General features: G+C 42.1%; 1 protein-coding gene across 7 annotated transcripts in view; it reads left to right on the forward strand.

Annotated features, from left to right (window-relative positions):
- The window catches only part of pygl (phosphorylase, glycogen, liver), a 129117-nt gene that overhangs the window by 57844 nt on the left and 50043 nt on the right, over positions 1-21230 (forward strand). For 5 of the 7 annotated variants that reach the window (XM_072269163.1, XM_072269190.1, XM_072269217.1 and 2 more), the window contains 3 exons: positions 9499-9591; positions 9946-10092; positions 17466-17629. In XM_072269163.1, coding sequence (XP_072125264.1) covers positions 9499-9591; positions 9946-10092; positions 17466-17629 — 404 coding nt within the window. The remainder of the gene's footprint in view (positions 1-9498; positions 9592-9945; positions 10093-17465; positions 17630-21230) is intronic. The other 2 variants (XM_072269172.1, XM_072269210.1) reach the window with 1 other exon arrangement.

Here is a 21230-nt window from a genome sequence, read left to right on the forward strand (position 1 = left end):
AGTGCAAACAGTCTTCCCATGATGCAGTTGTCCTTTGGCATTCCAGATTCCTGACCCTGTCCATACTCTGAAGCAGACTTAAATACAGTAGGTGCCACGCCGAAAGGTTTTCAGAATCAGGTTTATTATCCCTGAAATATGTCATGAAATTTGTTTGTTTTGTGGCACCAGTACAATACAAGACATAAATTACTATCAGTTGCAATGTAAATAAGTAATTAAGTAGTGAAAAAGAAAGGAACAGTGAAGTAGTATTCATGGGTTCATGGACCATTCAGTAATCTGATAGCAGAAGGAAAGAAGCTGTTCCTAAAATGTTGAATGTGGGTCTTCAGCCTCCTGTACCTCCTCCTTGATGGTTGTAATGAGAAGAGTGCATGTCCTGGATGATAAGGGTCCTTAATGATGGATGTCACCTTCTTGATACACCATCTTTTGAAGGTGTCCTTGATGGAGCTTGCTGAGTCTACAACCCTCTGCAGCCTGCAATGCGATCCCGTGCATTGGAGCCTCCACACCAGGCAGTGATGCAACCAATCAGAATGCTCTCTATCATACATCAATAGAAATTTGCAGAAGTATTTGATGAAATACTAAATTTTCTCAAACTCCCAATGAAGTATAGTTGCTGGCATGCCTTCTTTGTGATTGCATCAATGTGTTGGGCCCAGGACAGATAGTCTGAGATGTTTATGTTCTGAACTTGAAGCTACTCACTCTTTCCACCACTGACCCCTTAATGAGAACTGGTGTACTTTCCTCCCTTTCCTGAAATCCATAATCAGTTCCTCAATTTTGCTGACATTGAGTACAAGGTTGTTGCTGCAACACCAGACAACCAGCCAATCTACCTTGCTCTTTCCTGTATGTCTTCCTGTTGCCTTCTGAGATTCTGCCAACAACAGTGTTCTCATTGGCATATTAATGGATTGTATTTGAGCTGTGCCTTGCCACAAAGTCATGAATGTAGAGAGAGTAGAGCAGCTGGCTAACCATGAATCCATAATACAGGCAGAGGCTAAAGAGCAAGGCTCCAAAGTTAAGGACAACAAAGAGGTGGTCACTGGAGTTAGAGGAGTGGCTACGGGATTACTTTGAGTCAGTGGACTAGGCTGTATTCAGGGACTTATCAGAGGATCTGAATGAACAGACAACAGTTGTCACGGACTTTATAAGAACAGTCATACAAGAGTGTGAACACACAAAATCATTCAGTCTTTCCCAATCAGAAGCCCTGGATGGACCATGAGATCTACAATCTGCTGAGGGCCATGTCTGTGGCATTCAGGTACCAAAGGTCCAGGTAAGTTCTCCGGAAAGCCATCTCCTGTGTGAAGTGGCAATTCCTGACAAATTTGAGTCACGGGGATACTCAACAGGATTTGAATGCTATTACCTCTTACAAAGTGAAATCAAACAATATAAGTAACAACAAAGCTTTTCTCATGGGTGAGCTCAATGCCTTGTATGCTCGCTTTAATTATCAAGACAGAGGAACCTTCACGAACTCCCACAGCCCCCAATAAACCTGTGATTTCAGTCTCAGACCAATATGAGGGCATCCTTCAGAAAGGTGAACCCATGGAAAGCATCAAGCCCACATGGGATACCTGGGCAATTACTAAAGACCTGTGCTAATCAATAGGCTGGTGTGTTTTCCAATAGCCTTAGTCTCTCACTTCAGCAGTCTGAGGTACCCACCTGCTTAAGCACGCTTCAGTCATACCATTGCCGAAGAGTAACCTAGTAACCTGCCTCAGTGACTTTCATACAGGGTTTGTGATGAAACATATCAACTCCTGCCCAAGAAGTGACTTGGATCCACTCTAATTTGCCTACTGGCACAACAGGTCTGCAAAAGATTCCATTTCATTGGCTCTTCACTCAACACTGGAACATCTGGACAGCAAAGATGCATATATCAGGATGCTCTTTATCAACTACAGCTCAGGATTCAATACTATCATCCCCTCAGAACTAATCAATAAGCTTCAAAACCTTGGCCTCAATACCTCCCTGTGCAATTGGATCCTCGATTTCCTCCCTTGCAGACCCCAGTCAGTTGGATTGGCAACAACATCTCCTCCACAATTTTCATCAGCACAGGTGCACCACAAGGCCGTGTGCTTAGTCGCCCACTCTACTCACTTTATACTTATGACTGAGGCTAAGCACAGCTCCAGTGCCGTATTTAAGTCACTGCTGTTGGCTGAATCAAAGGTGGTGACAAATCAGCATTTAGGAGGAAGATTGAAAATCTGGCTGGGCGGTGCCATAGCAACCTCTGTCAATATCAGCAAGACCAAGGAGTTGATTATTGAGTTCAGGAGTAAGAAACCAGAGATCTTCATTGAAGGATCAGAGGTGGAGAGGGTCAGCGATTTTAAGTTTCTCAGTGTTATCATTTCAGAGGATCTATCCTGGGCCTAGCATATAAGTAAAATTACAAAGAGAGCACAGCGCCTCTACTTGCTTAGGAGTTTATGAAGATTCAGCATGCATCTAAAACTTTGACAAACATTTATGGAAACACCAATGCCTTTGAACAGAAAATACTACAAAAAGTAGCTTATGCACCCCAGTCCTTCACAGGTAAAGCACTCCTCACCACTGAGCGCAGCTACATGGAGCACTGTTACAGGAAAGCAGCATCTATCATCAAGGACCCCCAGGTCATGCTGTCCTCTTGCATCAGGAAGAAATTGCAGGAGCTTTAGGACCCACTCCACCAGGTTCAGAAACTGTTTCAGCCCCTCAACCATCAGGCTGTTAAACTAGAGGGGATAACTTCACTTGCCTCATCACTGAATTGTTCCCACAACCCATGGACTCACTTTCAGGGATTCTTCTTCTCATGTTTGAGATATTTATATCTTGTTTGTTTGTTTATTTATTTATTATTTTCTCTTTTGTATTTGCACGGTTTGTATTTCTTTTCACATTGGCTGTGTGTCTGTACTGAGGGGTGTGGTTTCTATTGTGATTTCTTAGATTTACAAAGTAGGTCCAGAAGAAAACAAATCTCAGGGTTGTATATGGTGATATACGCAGTTTGATAATAAATTTACTTTGAACTAAAGTTCACCTATGTTGATTGTCAGCAAGAAGATGTTATTACTGATCTACACTTTACATAAAAAAACCTGTCACAAACTTCAGTACACACTAGCCAGGGTCTACAATGTGGTTATTGTCTGCACAATATTGTGCAACAGTAAGGGTTGGTCTTGCAAGAGAAACCATTTAAAGAGTCTAGCTTCTTCCTAGATGATTCAAGGTCAATGTGAAAGAAGAAAATGAAGATACTGATATACCTTCAGCTATTCACCTGCTGCCATAGTTCCCTTGCTACAATAAGGTTCTTTTAACTCTTGGTGCTTTCATTTTACCAGAAAATGCAGTAACTTTTGGCTCTCAGTATCATAATCTACCTCTGTGTGACCTTGTACCTTATTATATGCCTGCACTACATTTTTTTCTGTAACTGTAGCACCTTATTCTGCATTCTGTTATTGATTTCCCTTATACTACAATAATACATTGTTGTAATGAAATAATCTGTATGGATGGCATACAAAACAGCTTCTTCACTGTACCTCAGTATATGTGACAATAATAAACCAATTTATCAAGAAGATAGGGTGAATGGGTATAGGGGTTTATTATTGGGTGTTGTTGTAAGTAGCCTTTAAATATGGGAATGATCTCTGCATACTGGATGAAATTTGACAGTTGACGTGAACAGAGTGATCCTCTCACTTTATCTCGTAGAGCAGGGGTCGGCAACCTTTTTGCCTCTGTGGGCCAGATCGTGTATTAATGAGTGGATGGTGGGCCAGATAAATGCCATAAAAAACTTGAAATATGGGAATTATCCACTTAAATACATCTAGTTATGTTTTGCCTCAAATTAATGAATAACACATGCTAGAAAATCATTTGTGCTTAACCAAGGATGCCAATTAGTAATCAAAGAACTCAGTTTAGTTGCAATTTATTTCAATCAAGGCATCTTGAACTATTAAAAGGACACAAAGAATTTTTAAACATCAAATGTATGAACATGATGCATTGAATGGTGGTAAATTAAGTATAATAAAGAAAATTTTAATGCAAACAGTCGATAAATCAATGTGAAACTTGATGCTGTTTGTTGCTTGAAAGCTTCTCAATATTAGGTGTCAGACCTGTTGATGCCAAGAGCAAGGCATTATTCAGTTGGGCATCAGTCAATCTTGTTCTCAAATGCTTCTTGGTGTGCTTCATTTTTGAAAATAATTGCTCACACAGATAAGTGCTGCCAAACAATGATGCCATCTATTTTGCATGGTCCACAAAGTTAGGATACTTCCCACATGGATGAATATATCTTCTATAGAAGTCAAGCACTGACACATCTTCAGAATGAAATTTCGATCTCAATACGTCGTCACACTGCATCTCAATCAATTCCATTTGAAAAATATCTGATGCAGTGTCCACTTCCACATCAAATGGAGTAGCAAACAGCTTGAACTCATTTGCATGCAAGCGAAAATCAGCAAAATGAGATGAAAACTCTTTCCTCAATTCTTGGACCATATTCACAAAAATGCCTGGATCTTGTGCTTTACTTTTTTGAAAGGTGGGAAAATGTGCACAATTTGCTTTTTGAAGCTGGTACTCCCACAATTGCAGCTTTCTTTCCACTATGGCAGGTCTCATAATGTCGCCTGATATTTGCCACCTTCACAGCAACATTTTCTAGGCAATTGAGACAAATTGGTTTCCCAGTTTGTTCGATGAAGAAGTAATCTAGTGTCCAAGTGTCTTGGAAATTTCGGCACTCAGTGTCTACCTTCCTGCATTTTGCATTCATTGCCATTGGAATTTTTTTCTTTGATTTTATTTTGAAATGCGAGTTATTCAACAAGTTTCGTAGCACATGCAATTATCTGGATATTTAGTGTGGATTTCTCGTTAAAATACAGTGATGCTGTTTCTGTTTACAAATTTGAATGATCCCATCTGAAAACCTGCGCGTGCATGGACAGCATCTAATACATATTAATAAGGTAGTCTGCCTTCCTGTCATTTGTATATACCAGTGTTTGGTTTGGAACAAAACGGAACCTGGGGCCAGTGTAACAAGATGCCATACATGTCCATCAGTGTGGTCGCGTGAAACACTCAGAATAAGGAAACGTCGTTTGTGGGTCAGATAGGCATAGTATCCCAATATTTGCTCGCGGGCCGGTCAAAATACCTTCGCGGGCCAGATCTGGCCCGCAGGCCGTAGGTTGCCTACCCCTGCTCTGGAGCACTGTTAGTGGAGTGTAAGGAATGGACTAGAGAAAGGCCCTGTGCTGATTTCTGCAAATAGGTCTACTTTCTAGGTCTAATACTTTCTTATTGAATATTTTGAGTGAAAATTGTTGACTGGAATTCAGAAAACCTCTTGTTTTATTCAGAAAGACTTCACAATGTTACAAATCTTTGGAAAATGTTTAATGAATTCATTAGAGCATGAGTGGCCAACCTTTTACATTCCATGCGTCAGTTTTTTCACGCACGAGTTCAGATGCGCCATACAACTCCTGTACCCCCATTCAATTCTTGTAAAAATATATTAATTATAGAACTCATGCGTGAAAAATATCACATCTGAACTCGTGCGTGAAAAAATTGACACGTGGTATGTAAAATGTTGGCCACCCCTGCATTAGAGTCATAGAGTAATACAATATTGAAATGGGTTCTTCAGCCCAACTCGACCATGTCCCACCAGGTTAGTCCCATATGCTCACATTTGGCCATATCCCTCTAAGTCACTCATACCCATGTACTTATCCAAATGTCTTTTGGATGTTATCATACCTGCCTCAACCATCTTCTCTGGCAGCTCATTCCATATATGAACCAACCTCTGTGTGAACAATTTGCCCCTCCGGTCTCTTTTAAAACTTTCACCCATGCCCTGAAGCCTATGCCCTCTAGTTTTTAGATACCCTTCCCAAGATAAAGAAAATGTATGTTGATCCTATCTATGACCCTTGCGATTGTTTGAACAATTCCTTAATGTTAGGAATCTGCAGGCATTTATGCTGTGACCAACAATTGTTGGGTTGCACAGTATAGTTTATTAGGTACCTCTTGTACCTAATAAAGTGCTCACTGAGTGTATGTTCATGGTCTTCCGCTGCTATAGCCTATCCACTTCAAGGTTTAACATGTCATGCATTCAGAGATGCTCTTCTGCACACCACCATTGTAACAAGTTCACGTCTCGTTCAAGTTTATTGTCGTTCAACCGTATAACAACAAACGAGAAACAGTTCCTCCGGGCCAGACCAAGGTACACAACACAGTACAAATACTGTAACTCACACACACAATGCATAAATATTACTGCAAATAAATAAACAAATAATAAGGTCATATATGATACAAGTTATAATGTAAACAGTGTAGCGGTACTAACATCTTATATGTGATCAGACCTGGATGGTTGCAGGGAGTTCAGTAGTCTTACAGCTTGGGTGAAGAAGCTGTTTTCCATCCTAACTGTTTATGTCCTGGAAACATAGAAACAGAAAACCTACAGCACAATACAGGCCCTTTGGCCCACAAAGCTGTGCCGAACATGTCCCTACCTTAGAACTACCCAGGCTTTACCCATAGCCCTCTATTTTTCTAAGCTCCATGTAGCCATCCAGGAGTCTCTTAAAAGACCCTATCAGTTCCACCTCCACCACCGCCGCCAGCAGCCCATTCCACACACTCACCACTGTCTGTGTAAAAAACTTACCCCTGACATCTCCTCTGTACCTGCTTCCAAGCACCTTAAAACTATGCCCTCTTGTGCTAGCCATTTCAGCCCTGGGGAAAAGCCTCTGACTATCCACACGATCAACGCTTCTCATTATCTTGTACCCCTCTATCAAGTCACCTCTCATCCTCCATTGCCCCAAGGAGAAAAGGCCGAGTTCACTCAACCTATTCTCATAAGGCATGCTCCCCAATCCAGGCAACATCCTTGTAAATCTCCTCTGCACCCTTTCTATGGTTTCCACATCCTTCCTGTAGTGAGGCGACCAGAACTGAGCACAGTACTCCAAGTGGGGTCTGACCAGGGTCCTATATAGCTGCAACATTATCTCTCGGCTCTTAAACTCAATCCCACGATTGATGAAGGCCAGTGCACCGTATGCCTTCTTAACCACAGAGTCAACCTGTGTAGTAGCTTTGAGTGTCCTATGGACTCGGACCCCAAGATCCCTCTGATCCTCCACACTGCCAGGAGTCTTACCATTAATACTGCCATCATATTTGACCTACCATATTTGTCCTAATGCTATGGTACCTTCTGCTTGATGGTAGGGAGTCAAAGAAATTGTTGGACAGATGGGAGAGATTACTGGCAAAGAGCCCCTGCGTACGCTCCTGATAAGTATCTCTAATTGCTGGAAGAGAGACCCAATTGATGATCTTCTCAGCAGCTCTTGCAATCCTTTGTGGGGATTTACAGTCAAATGCTTTGCAATTCCCATACCAGATGGTGATGCAGCTGGTCAGGACACTTCGAGGTAAAAGTTGGTTGGAGGGGGGCAGGAGTGTTGGGGGGAGGAGCCTCAATCACCTCTGGAAATGGAGATGCTGCTGTGCTTCTTTGACCAAAAAGGTGGCATTGATGGACGAGGTAAGATCATCCATTATGTGCACTCCCAGAAACTTGGTACACCTAACTCTTTCCATGGTGGAGCCGTGTATGTGTAGTGACGAGTGTTCAGCCTGCACTTTCCTAAAGTCCACAATCATTTCTTTGGTCCTGTCCACATTGAGACTCAAGTTGTTGTGCTCGCACCATTCTATCAGCTGTTCTACCTCCTTGTTGATGAGACTTACCACTTGATGATTTGGTTTGAACTGGATCTGGCAATGCAGTCATGTGTCAGCAGTGTGAATTGCAGTGGGTGCTGGTGCTCAGCATAATAGAGCTAGAGATGTTTCTGCCAAAACAGACTGACTGGCCTTTCTGTCAAGAAGTTCAGGATCCAGTTACAGAGAGAGGTGTTGAGATCTAACGAGGACAGTTTACCCACCAGCTGCTGAGGTATGATCATATTACAAACATTTGTAAAAACTGAGTTGAAGTCAATAAACAGCATTGTGGCAAATGAGGCAGCGTTCTTCAGGTGAGACAACATGTGGCTGAGTTACTGTTGCCTTCCTGTCAGCTTGAACCAGTCTGGCTAATCTTCTCTGACATTTCTCATTAACAAGATATTTTCACCCATAGACTTGATGTTCACTGGATGTTTTTGTTTTTTTTTTGCACCATTCTCTGTAAATTAGAGACTGCTGTGTGTGAAAACCCCAGAAGATCAGCAGTTTCTGAGATCCTCAAACCATCCCATCTGGCACCAACAGTCATTCCACGGTCAAAATCACTTAGATCACATTTGTCCCCATTCTGCTGTTTGATCTGAACAACAACTGAATCTGCTTTTATGCATTGAGTTACAGTCACATGATTGGCTGATTAGATAATTATATTAACAAGCAGGTGTATTCTAATAAAGTGGCCATTGAGTAAATATGGTGCTGCAACAATTAATTTTTTTGCTATTTTGTGACATTGTCATTTATTTACAGGTAGCTTGTACTGTTGCTTAGCACTTGAGAGGAAAAGTAATCATATCAAGTATAGTGGAGCAATTTAGAAATATGGATAACTGCTGGTTATCTCACAACATCAGTGGGGAGGGAAACAGGTTAATCTTTTAAAACTGGAGCTTTTATTTACTGAACCCTTTTAAGCCAGTCAGAATCAAGGAAAAGAACGTTGTGATTGGACAGAGGGAAGAAGTTGATAAAATAACAAACAATATTGTGTATCAAAGGAAGTGAGGGAGATTACACGAACAAAAAATACTGGCAAAATTTGTAGAATGTTTTTCATGTCAGATTTTCAGCACTGCAGTTTTTGTTTAAGCTGCAGAAGAATTGTGACAGATTAAAACAAAGTAACAGAGTGGGAGCAAAACCTGGAAAATCTAGGTAATGTAATGAAGCACAGTTAAAGAAGATCAAGATGGAAACATAGTTGCAGATGTAGCCTAATAACTATGTTATTATTCGAGATCCTCATCCTGTGTACTCTATATAGCCAGCCCTTACTCATTCCTAGTTTCTCTGTTACAGTAATTTTTATAGCTTGTACTTTACTGCTGCCACAAAACAACAAATTTCATGCCATATGTCAATAATAATAAACACGATTTTGATTCCGTCCCCTATTCCCTACCTGCTCTGTTGAAGAGAGCAAAGTGAGCGGAATGACAAACCACAATGTTGCCAGGAAACTACACAGTGCTTTGTTGGACAGAGGTACTATTCCCGAACAATACTGAGTCTTTTCTAATAAATTTGAGCATTGCACAAAGACTAAAATTTTATCCTTGATGGATATGAATATGATAAGGTTATATTTATGATTCCTCTTTATATTATTTGTAGGTGGCAATTCAGCTGAATGACACCCATCCTGCCTTGGCAATTCCTGAGTTAATGAGGATTTTAGTGGACCTTGAGAAGCTTGATTGGGATCAGGTTAGACCATGTAAACAAAGTAAGTTGTATTAGAGCCTAGTAGCTTCAAAATATGAGACCAATGGCTACAAAAGGACTCTAAACACCAATTTGCTTTCAACATGAAAGTTTCCATAGTTAACCAAATTCCTCAATGGTTTATTTGGTGGTGACAATATTAATCTTATCTCATCCAAGTTAGTATAATTGGATTCAAGCTAAAAATATAAGAATCAGAACTAAAAATATAAGTTACAAGAACTCAGATTTTGGTGAAAGCACTTTGAATGCTGAAACTTGTTAAACATTAAGTACAGAGCCATGAATTAAAATGTGAAATCAATAGAGCAGTAAAATACTTATGTTATTTTTCAGGCTTGGACTATCACCAAGAATACGTTTGCATATACTAATCACACAGTTTTGCCTGAGGCCCTTGAACGTTGGCCTGTGCATTTATTTGAGAAAGTCTTACCCAGGCACCTGGAGATTATATATGAAATTAACAGAAGGCATCTGGATGTAAGTGTGCGATTCTACAAGCTTAAATAAATATATTAATTCTGTTTTTCAATCCTTTGTTGAGGGAAAATGGGGAATAATGCAGATGTAGGCAGTGTAATAGATAGCATAGTATTACTACTAATGCTGGAGACTGTGCCCTTGTATATTGGCAATGATACTTTATACTTTATTGTCGCCAAACAATTGATACTAGAACATACAATCATCATAGTGATATTTGATTCTGCGCTTCCCGCTCCCTGGATTACAAATCAATAGTAAATATTAAAAATTGAAATTATAAATCATAAATAGGAAATAGAAAAATGGAAAGTAAGGTGGTGCAGAAAAAAACTGAGAGGCAGGTCCAGATAGTTGATCCATAATATTTCCATTATTATGGAAATAATGACAGTATGTTTCTTTCACAGACCTCATTACTTCCAATGTTTCTGTTTTATATAGATTCTATATTTTCTTTTATTTTAACAGGAAAAATATGTTTATTTATATATGTTTAATGTGTGTTCCTTGTTGAAAGCAGTGGTGAATTATCATAATCTTCAGTTCTTTAATGACTTCTTGGTTGCCAGCGTTTTAGCTCAAGGCCTCTGAAGAAACAGGCATAAAAATGCTACAGCATTATCAATCGGCAGGCAAAATGAGTGTTTGGCTTGATATCTCAGTGAAAATGGTATGACTTGAAGCATTAACTCTGATACTGTCTCCAGAAGTGGATTTGGATTTGCTGAGCATCTAATCTGTTTGGATTTCCAATTTTTGAATATTTGCAATTTGCATCTTTTTGCTTTTGAGGTAACAGCAATATAAGGATGTTTAATTTGAAGATAGATTTTGTGGTCCTCATCCATCTCCATGATGGAATTACAGGGTTGAGAAGTGTTCGCAATTAACATCACAAGGAAGAGCTACTCACTATTTAAAGCAGTCATTGGCTACTTACACATTGGTTGTTAATGGTTTCAGCTGATTGGTTTTTGGTATGGTTCTACAAGTATATTGTACTTTCTATAGTATTTTTTAAGGTGAGGCATCCAGATGAAGCAAGATCTCAACTGTGTGGTTTCCATGCTTGCTCTCTGTTTCCCAGTATGCAATAAGACAAGACGAAAAAGCAGAGCATACACTAGAACTGCTAAGTGAGGAAGAAAGAAGAAAGGGTGAAGGTGTTTCGGTAACACACACAAAATGCTGGAGGAACTCAGCAGGTCAGGCAATATCTGTGGAAATGAATAAACAGTCGACTTTGCAGGCCAAGACCCTCCTTCAGGACTGAGAAGGAAGGGAGGAGATGCCTGAATTAAATGGTTGGGGGAGGGGTAAAAGACCAGTTTGAAGGTGATAGATGAAGCCAGGAGGGTGGGAAAGGTCAAGGGCTGAAGAAGAAACGATCTGATAGGAGAATAGAGTGGCTAGCAATAGAAAGGTAAAGAGGAGGAGACCCAGGGGGACGTAATAGGCAGCTGAGAAGAAGTAAAAGATTTGAGTGGGGATAATGCGTTGCTCCTCCACCCTGACGGTGGCCTCATCTTGGCACAAGAGGAGGCCATGGATTGATACATTGAAACAGGAATGGGAATCAGAATTGAAATGTTTGGCCACTAGGAAGTCACGCCTGTGGCAGATAGTGCGGAGCTGCTCGATGAAGTGGTCCCACAATTTATGATAGCCTCACCAATGTAGAGGAGGCCGCACCGGAAGCACCAGACACAATAGATGACAATGGCAAATTTGCAGGTGAAGTTTTGCCTCACCTGGAAAGAATGTTTGGAGCCCAGAATGGAGGTGAGGGAGGAGGTGGATGGGCAGGTGTAGCTCTTAGGCTGCTTGCAGAGTTAAGTGCGGGGAAGGACAAATGGACAAGGGAATCATGGAGGAGGCAATCTCTGTGGAAAAGGGAGTTGGGGGAGAAGTAAAAATATGTTTAGTGGTAGGGTCCCTCTGGACATGGCAGAAATAGCAGAGGATAATGTGTAGGATGCGGAGGCTGATGGGGTGGAAGGTAGAGACAAGAGGAACTCATCACTATTACGATGGCGGGAAGATGGGCGAGTGCCGATGTATGAGAATTGGAGGAAATGTGGGTAAGGGAAGCACCTATAATAGAAGGAGGGAAGCCCTATTCTTTAAAGAAGGAGGACATCGCTATGGTTCCACCTCCTTCTACTACCCACTGTGCTTTCCCCTATTCCCTCTTCACCTTTCCTGCCTATCACCTCCCTGCTTCCCCTCTCCCACCCCTTTATCTTTCCCCTTACTGGTTTTTCACCTGGAACCTACCAGCCTTCTCCTTCCCACCCTCCCCCCACCTTCTTTATAGGGTCTCTGCCCCTTCCCCCTACAGTCCTGACGAAGGGTTCTGGCCCGAAACATCGACTGATTGTTTCCACAGATTCTGCCCAACCTGCTGAGTTCCTCCAGCGTGTTGTGAGTGTCGCTAATGTACTGAAATAGAAAGTTGCATCCTAAGAACGGATGCGGCAGTGGCAGAGACAAAGAAACTGTGAAGAGGGAATAGCATTCTTACAGGAGAAAGGGTGAGAAGAGATCTAGTTGAGATACCTATGGGAATGAGGTTTATAAAAGATGTTGGGTGACAGTTTGTCTCCAGAGATGGAGACAGAGGGATCAAGAAAGGGAAAGGAGGTGTCCGAGATGGCCCAAGTGAACTTAAGAGCAGGGTGGAAGTTAGAGGCAAAGTTGATGAAATTGACGAGCTCAGCACGAATGCATGAAACAGCGCTAATGCAGTTCTCAATGTAGTGGAATAAGAGTTGGGGAGTATAACCATAGAAGGCTTTGAACGTAGACTGTCCTACATAGCCGACAAAGAGGCAAGCATACCTTGGGCCCATGCGAGTGCCCATGGCTACCCCGTGGGTTTTGAGAAAGTGGGAGGAGCCAAAGGAAACATTGTTCAGGGTGAAGACTAGTTTTGCCAGATGGAGGAGGGTGGTGATGGAGGGGGATTGGTTGGTTCTTCTGTCAAGAAAGAAGTGGAGGGATTTGAGACCTTCCTGATAGGGGATAGATGTGTATTGGGACTAAACATGCATGGTGAAGATGAAGTGGTTAGGGCCAGGGAATTGAAAGATACTGAGAAGATCGGGGGCATGAGAAGTGTCGCAGATGTAGGTGGGAAAGGAATGAACCAAGGGAGGTAGAATTGAATCAAAATATGAGGACATGATTTCAGTAGGGCATGAGCAGGCAGAGACAGTAGGCTGACCCAGACAGTCCAGTTTGTGGATCTTGGGTTCTCTATACTTGTTATCGTTACCTTTTATTCTGACAGGCACATACAAGCTTTGTACTCTCAAAAGTTCATTCTTTTGATTTGAATTGACTTTATTTCTTACATCTTTCACATATATGAGAAGTCTTTACATTATGACTCTGTCTAAATGTGCAATATGCAATCATAGTAATTTATAATGATTTATAATAAATAGAACAGTCAATATAACATAGAAATACACTCAAATCAGCATGAGTTAATCAGTCTGATGGCCTGATGGAAGAAGCTGTCCCGGAACCTGTTAGTCCTGGCTTTTATGCTGCAGTACCATTTCATGGATGGTAGCAGCTAGAATAGATTGTGGTTGGGATGACTTGGGTCCCCAGTGATCCTTCAGGCCCTTTTTTCACACTTGTCTTTGTAAACATCCTGAATCATGGGAAGTTCACAATTACAGATGCTCTGAGCTGTCCGCACCACTCTCTGCAGAACCTTGCAATTAAGGGAGGTACAGTTCTCATACCAGGCAGTGATGCAGTCAGTCAGGCTGCTCTCAATTGTACCCCTTTAGAAAGTTCTTAGGATTTGGGGGCCCATACCAAACTTCCTCAACCGTCTGAGGTGAAGAGGCACTGTTGTGCCTTTTTCACCACGCAGCTGGTGTGTACAGACCACATGAGGCCCTCACTGATGTAGATGCCGAGGAACTTGAAGCTGTTTACCCTCTCAACCCCAGATCCATTGATGTCAATAGGGGTTAGCCCATTCACAAGCAGCTCCTTTGTTTTTGCGACATTGAGGGAGAGGTTATTTTCTTGACACCCCTGTGTTAGAGAGATGACTTCTTCCCCGTAGGCCACCTCGTTATTGTTTGAGATTCGGCCAATCAATGTAGTGTTGCCATCAAATTTAATTCCAGTTTAGTGCTGTGGGTGGCGACACAGTCATGGGTATACAGGGAGTAAAGGAGGGGACTTAGTACACAGTTCTGAGGAGTTCCTATGTTGAGTCAGAGGGTTGGAGGTGAGGGAGCCCACTCTTACCACCTGCCGGCAATCTGACAGGTAGTCCAAGATCCAGCTGCACAAAGCAGGATCAAGACCGAGGTCTCTGAGCTTCCTGTCGAGCCTGGAGGGAATTATGGTGTTGAATGCTGAACTGTGGTCCAAGAACAGCATTCTCACATAAGCAATCTTCTTCTCCAGATGTGTAAGGACAGTATGTAGAGCAGTGGCTATTGAGTTGTCTGTCAATCAGTTGTATCGGTAGGCGAATTGTTGGGAGTCCAATTTGGGTGGTAGCGTGCTACTGAAGTAGTCCTTGAGCAGCCTCTCAAAGCGTTTGCTTATTGTTGAGGTGAGTGCGACAGGACGCCAGTCATACAGACATGTTACCTTGGTCTTTTTTGGTACAGGGACGATGGTGATAATTTGAAGCAAGAGGGCACTGTACACTGGGAGGGGGTGTCTGTAAACACACCTGCCAGTTGTGCTGCGCACATCCTGAGTACTCACCCTGGGATGCTGTCCGGTCCCGCAGCCTTGCAACTGTCCACTCGGAAACATCTGCGTACCTCAGTCTCAGAGATGACCAGGTTGCAGGTTGTAGTGGTGGCTTTCCTCGGAGACTCAGAGTTAGTGACATCGAACCAAGCGTAAAAGTGATTGAGCTCATCTGGGAGAGAGGCCGCGATGTTGGTGGCACCACTACATTTGGCTTTGAAGTCTGCGATGGTATGCAACCCTCGCCACAAGTCATGTGTACTACTCGTAGTGAATCTTGACTCAATCTTGTCCCTGTATTGTTGTTTTGCAGCTTTGATAGTTTTGCGCAAATTGTAGCTGCTTTTCTTGAGCTCCTGCTGCTTACTGGTAACTTAAGCTCTGTGTCACATAGTAAGTGCTGTTTGCACAGAACTATTGATCCAGAGTTTCTGGTTCAGGAAGACCTTTACCGACTTCTGAGGGACAACATTGTTGTTGCACTTCCAGATGAACCATGTGATTCCATCCGTAAACTCGGAGACATCCTCATCATGGAAAACATTCCAGTCGATGTCATTGAAGCAGTCCTGCAGCATGGAGACCGATTGGTCGGACCAGCAGTGGACGGTTTTAACCATGGCCACCTCTTGTTTCAGCTTCTACCTGTACATCGGCAAAAGCAGGATCAAAGAGTGATCTGATTTTCCAAAAGCTGGACGAAGGAGAACTTTGTAAGCGTTACGGAAGGGAGAGTAGCAGTGGTCAAGTGTGACAGCCCACCACACTATCCACAACATCCCCAACCTTCGTGTCATCAGCAAATTTACTAACCCATCCCTCCCTCCACTTCCTCATCCAGGTCATTTATAAAAATCACGAAGAGAAGGGGTCCCAGAACAGCTCCCTGAGGCACACCACTGGTCACCGAACTCCATGCAGAATATGACCTGTCTACAACCACTCTTTGCCTTCTGTGGGCATGCTAATTCTGGATCCATAAAGCAAGGTCCCCTTGGATCCCACGCCTCCTTACTTTCTCAGTAAGCCTGGCATGGGGTACCTTATCAAATGCCTTGCTGAAATCCATATACACTACATCTACTGCTCTACCTTCATCAACGCGTTTAGTCACATCCTCAAAAAATTCATTCAGGTTCGTAAGGCACAAACTGCCTTTGACAAAGCCATGCTGACTATTCCTAATCAAACTAAGTGTCCCAAATAAACAAAGGGAATCCTGGCCATTTTCTTGATTAGTTTTGTTCTTTATGAGTTATCCCAAATAACCAGCTATCCCAATTAACCGATGGCTCCATTAACCAGAATCCACTGTATTTGTTTGAGAGGAGGATAGCCACAGGAGACTCCCACACTATCTGCATTCACCTCTTGAAGGGCCACCCATCTATCTGACTGAATCTTGGTATGACGACCTCCATGAAACTCTTATCTGTAACCCTCTGCTTCTTGTATGCTTCCCAAAACTTATAACTGTTGCTCCGATGGGTCCATGCAATGCATGCAAGGAGCTGCAACTGGACACACTTCCTGCAGATGTAAGAGATCAGGGAACAGTTAGGTGTTCTTGACTGTACTATGAATGGTAAGCCCCTAAGGACAGATGAAGAATAAAGGGACATTAGAATAAACTACAAGGGTCCCAGAAGATAATAGCACAGATAGATATACTGACAATGGAGGTATATGGAATGCTTGCCATCATTATTTAGGAAAATCATATAAGTGCAGGGAGATTTTTGATACAACTTTGTAATAACTTGGGTAAGGCTACATCTGGAACATTATTTGCAGTTTTGGTTTCTATAGTATACAAAGTAATGCGATTGCACTGGAAAGAGGGCTGAGGGGCCAGCTGGTGGCACAACGACATCAGCGCCGAACCCGGGAGCGGAGGTTCCCAGGTTCGAAACCAGTCGGGTCCGCTCCCGAGTACGCTTTCCATCCGTGCTGGGTTGAGTGTTGAGATCGCAACTCGACCTCATAAAATAAAGGGAAAAATACTGCAAAAATATGTGTGTGAGGAGTGGCGCGCCACACAGTCTGTCTCTCGCTCCACGCCTTGTAAAAAAGCCATGAAAAAGACATCATCATGGACACATACAAATGCGCACGCACGCGCATGCAGACGCACCCGCACAGACTCACTCATACATACGCAGGCACACACCAAAAAAAAAGGAAAGAGGGCTGAGGAGTTTCACCATCATGTTTCCTGGAACAGAAGTTTCAAATAAGAGGAGAGGCTGGATAATCCACATTTGTTTTCCTTAGAACAGTGGAAACAAGAGTCCTTGGTAAAGATTTACATACATAGTTAGAGAGTAAGGAACCTTTCCCATGGCAGAGGTGCTGAAGGCCAGAGGAAATAGGTTTAAGGGGAATAAGAGGTTTAAAGCGATCTACAGGAAAATATTTTCATCCAGTGGTTGAAGACTTGAATGCATTACCAAAGGAAAAGTGGGGTTACTCATAGTAAGGTATGGACCAAGTGCTGGTGAATGGGATCAGTATTGACTGGTCCTTGATGTGATAGGTCAGAGGGGCTGTTTGTATGCTGTGTGAATCTAATAACTGTATTCATTCACAAACAGTATTCTGTTTACAACAATTTAAAATGTCTTCTACAGAAAATCAAAACTCGCTATCCTAGAGATGACCAGCGTTTAACTCGAATGAGTCTGATAGAAGAGAGTTCAGAAAAGAAGATAAATATGGCACACCTCTGCATTGTGGGTTCACATGCAGTGAATGGTGTAGCCAAGATTCATTCCAAACTCATCAAAGAACAGGTGTAAGGACATTCCTGAATAATTTTTTAATACGTACCGTAACGTAGCAATGGTTGTTGAAGTAATTTTATCACTTTGTAAGTACCTAGAACATAAAAATCTAAAGTACATTACAGGCCCTTCGGCCCACAAAGTTATACCAGCCATGTAACCTACTCAAGAAACTGCCTAGAATTACCCTACCGCATAGACCTCTATTTTTCTAATCTTCATGTACCTGTCTAAGAGTCTCTTAAAAGACCCTATCGTATCCGTTGTTATGTACGCCGTAACTGGGTTGCCAAACCAGCAGAAATGGACCACTTAGTTGGAGTCTGGATTACCGGAACTAAGAAAGTTTTATTAAAGAAATAAGTAACACAGTACTCTAATCGTAAGGATATGAATGCAACAGATTAGCAATGATAAAACACACATGTACACAGAACTATGGTAATAGGAATCAAACAAGCTCTATCGCAGTATAGGGGTAAAATGATCAGTCTCATGTGACGCAGAGTTCAGTTCAGCTTAGGACAGTTCGCAGTAATTGCTGTTGTGCCATCGGGGAGAGAGAGAGAGAGAGAGAGATAATATGCAAATTCTGATTCACACAGACCTTTGTTCTTCGCAGTTAGCTTTCGGACGAACCCTTTTATGTCTTCTGTGGTCACCGACTGTGACCCCTCGTCCCGGATACGACCATTCTTCCGCAGTGAACCCGGCACCCAGGCAAGGGCAGACACACACACCAGGTTCCCACCGATCGTACCTTTTCACCCTGTGCGTCTATGGTCGGTCCCGTGATCAGACCTCCAAACTCACCAACTTGTGGGGGCACCCCGCTCTTCCAGGGTCTCGTTATCTCGTGATCTCGTGGTGTGTGTCGTGCCTTAACGAACCTGTTCTTTTTATCCCCCTGCTGGGGTATCACCCGTCCATCAAACTTCAAACAGTTCAGGTTCAAAGCAACCAGTCTGTCAATACTCTTAATTGCGTTTCTTTTCCGTTATCTCTCTCCTCTCTCATTAACATTTTGAACGCTTCTCCATTGTCTCCCTTATCTCTCTTATCAGTATCAATCTTCTGATAACTTGGTTTTTCATCACACCATCTACACCACCGTCACCGGCAGTGCATTCCATGTACCCACCACTCCCCGTGTGAAAAATTTACCCCTGACATCCCCTCTGTACCTACTTCCAAACACCTTAAAACTATGCCCTCTCATTTTCGCCATTTCAGCCCTGGGAAAAAGCCTCTGGCTATCCACATAATCAATGCCTCTCGTCATCTTATACGCCGGTAACAGGTCACCTCTCATCCTCTGTCGCTCCAAGGAGAAAAGGCCAAATTCACTCAACCTATTCTCATAAGGCATGCTCCCCAATCCATGCAACATCCTTGTAAATCTCCCCTGCACTCTTTCTATAGTATCCACATCCTTCCTGTAGTGAGGTGATCAGAACTGAACACAGTACTCCAAGTGAGTTCTGACCAAGGTCTTATACAGCTATAACATTACCTCATGGCTCTTGAACTCACTTCCATGGTTGATGAATTGAATGCCAACATATCATATACCTTCTTAACAACACTGTCAACCTGCACAGCATGGACTTGGACCCCAAAATATCCCTGATCCTCCACACCGCCAAGAGTCTTACCATAAATACCGTATTCTGTCTTCAAATTTGACCTACCAAAATGAACCACTTCGCACTTATCTGGGTTGAACTCCACCTGCCATTTCTCAGTCCAATTCTGCTCCCTATCGATGTCCTGCTATAACCTCTGACAACCCTCCAGACTATGCACAACATCCTCAACCTTTGTGTCATCAAATTTGTTTTTATTTGAAAGACACTGACATGCTGTTCTTGCATTACCGATAATGATGGTAACAAGAGGCAAATGTCTCTTTAAGAGGTAAACTTGTAGGGAATCATTTGGCTGCTGGATCATTTGAAATGCTCGAGATTGTTATTCTAGAAATATACATGATAGTGCAAGCATTGTGCTCTGTCCAGAACTGTCCAGCCAAAGAATGTCCCCAGGGTAATGTAAAGGAAAAATACAATAGAAATCCAAAATGTAATGGAAAAAGCTGACCTCTGCAGGTCAGACTACTCTGTGGAATAAGAAAAAGACTCAATACTTCATGCTAATAATCCAACATCAGAGCTGAAAAAAAATTAAAGATGGCCTTACATTTATAGGGTATTTATTTCAATGTCCTACAGGTAATTTTGTTTCAATTTATGGGAAGCAAGAGTACTTTTGCGATCCATAAAATAATGTAGATATCAACAGCTGGGTTTTCTTGCATGATCTTGCCTGTTTTCCATTCTCCCTAATAGCCCACCTTTAATTTTTATGTCACCCATTTCTGAGAGTTTCATTCAATTTCTGAAGCTCACTGATTAGATTCAGTGTCATTGAAACAGCTTGTTAGTGTGATCTCTATGTCATTGTATAAAAATCAAATCTAGCCCAAGGCTTCTAAGAAATACCACATACAACATTTCCGTTATCTGTTAAACTAATATAACTTCCATAGGGAGAACCATAGATTGTAGTGATGAGGATGTTGGGTCAAGCTATATAATTTGAAGTCACCAATTGCAAAGTAAGGCAAAGCCCTGCTTCTTTGTAAAACCAGAAGGGATTGTAATCATTGCACCACTTAAGAAAACTAGGATTTGACATGTCTCACCAGAATTAGGAATGTGCCTAGATTACTCCATCTACTGAGCAATAAAAGGGAAAAAGTGCCACAATATTAGAGTATTTTGAATAGCAGTTTCCTGAAAGTGGAGCTGAAGAGATTGTGGAGATGTTTCAAGAATCACTAGATTCCCATATTCCACTGGCATGGCACACTAAGGAACATAAGCAAACGTTTGACATATGCTACTGTCCAAAAAGTTAGCGGTACTTGTTAGAGAACTCAAATTGCCATTCCATTAGGCTCCAAGTCCACATCTGCATTGATAAATAAGATGGATTACTCTTGTCAGCTGATTTGAAGATGCTTTTAGACAAGTCTTGCCATAGATCTCCAATGGCTGCCAGTTGGGAAGCTTTGAAGAACTCAATCTCTCTTAAGCAGAAAATCTGCTGCTGCAGCTGTTTGTTTCATTTGTCTGCGGAACAAATACATCACTCACTCATGTCCATGTTTGGGTCAAGCAGAGAAGTGTTGATCAATTATTGCAGGAAGAAGAGTCATCATATGTGTGCAGTCCATAAACTCTCTCCAGCTATACAAACCATGCCATTTTGTGAACATATAAAGATTAAGGAACAGAATTTCACTAATGTATGTGTATCCAGTTATCCCTTCTTTTCCAAAGCCAAGCAAAGGGACACAAAATCTGTTGCATGTGTTTCCAGGGCCTACCATCTTTTTGGTAGGCTTATTGATACCCTATTACAGGATTCTATTGTGATCCTTCAGTCTACTCCAGAAGCAACACAGGTTTTGCATTGGTGTTCTCACTGCTACCTAATGCTACCTGTTCACATATCTTGATATAACTAATATTCATGGAGATTAGGATTGGGAAGTTTAAGTCATGCAACACCCTCAGCTTTATTTTTTCCTATCAGCAAATCTGTCTC

This window comes from Mobula birostris, chromosome 1, assembly GCF_030028105.1.
Source record: "Mobula birostris isolate sMobBir1 chromosome 1, sMobBir1.hap1, whole genome shotgun sequence".
Lineage (NCBI taxonomy): Eukaryota > Metazoa > Chordata > Chondrichthyes > Myliobatiformes > Myliobatidae > Mobula > Mobula birostris.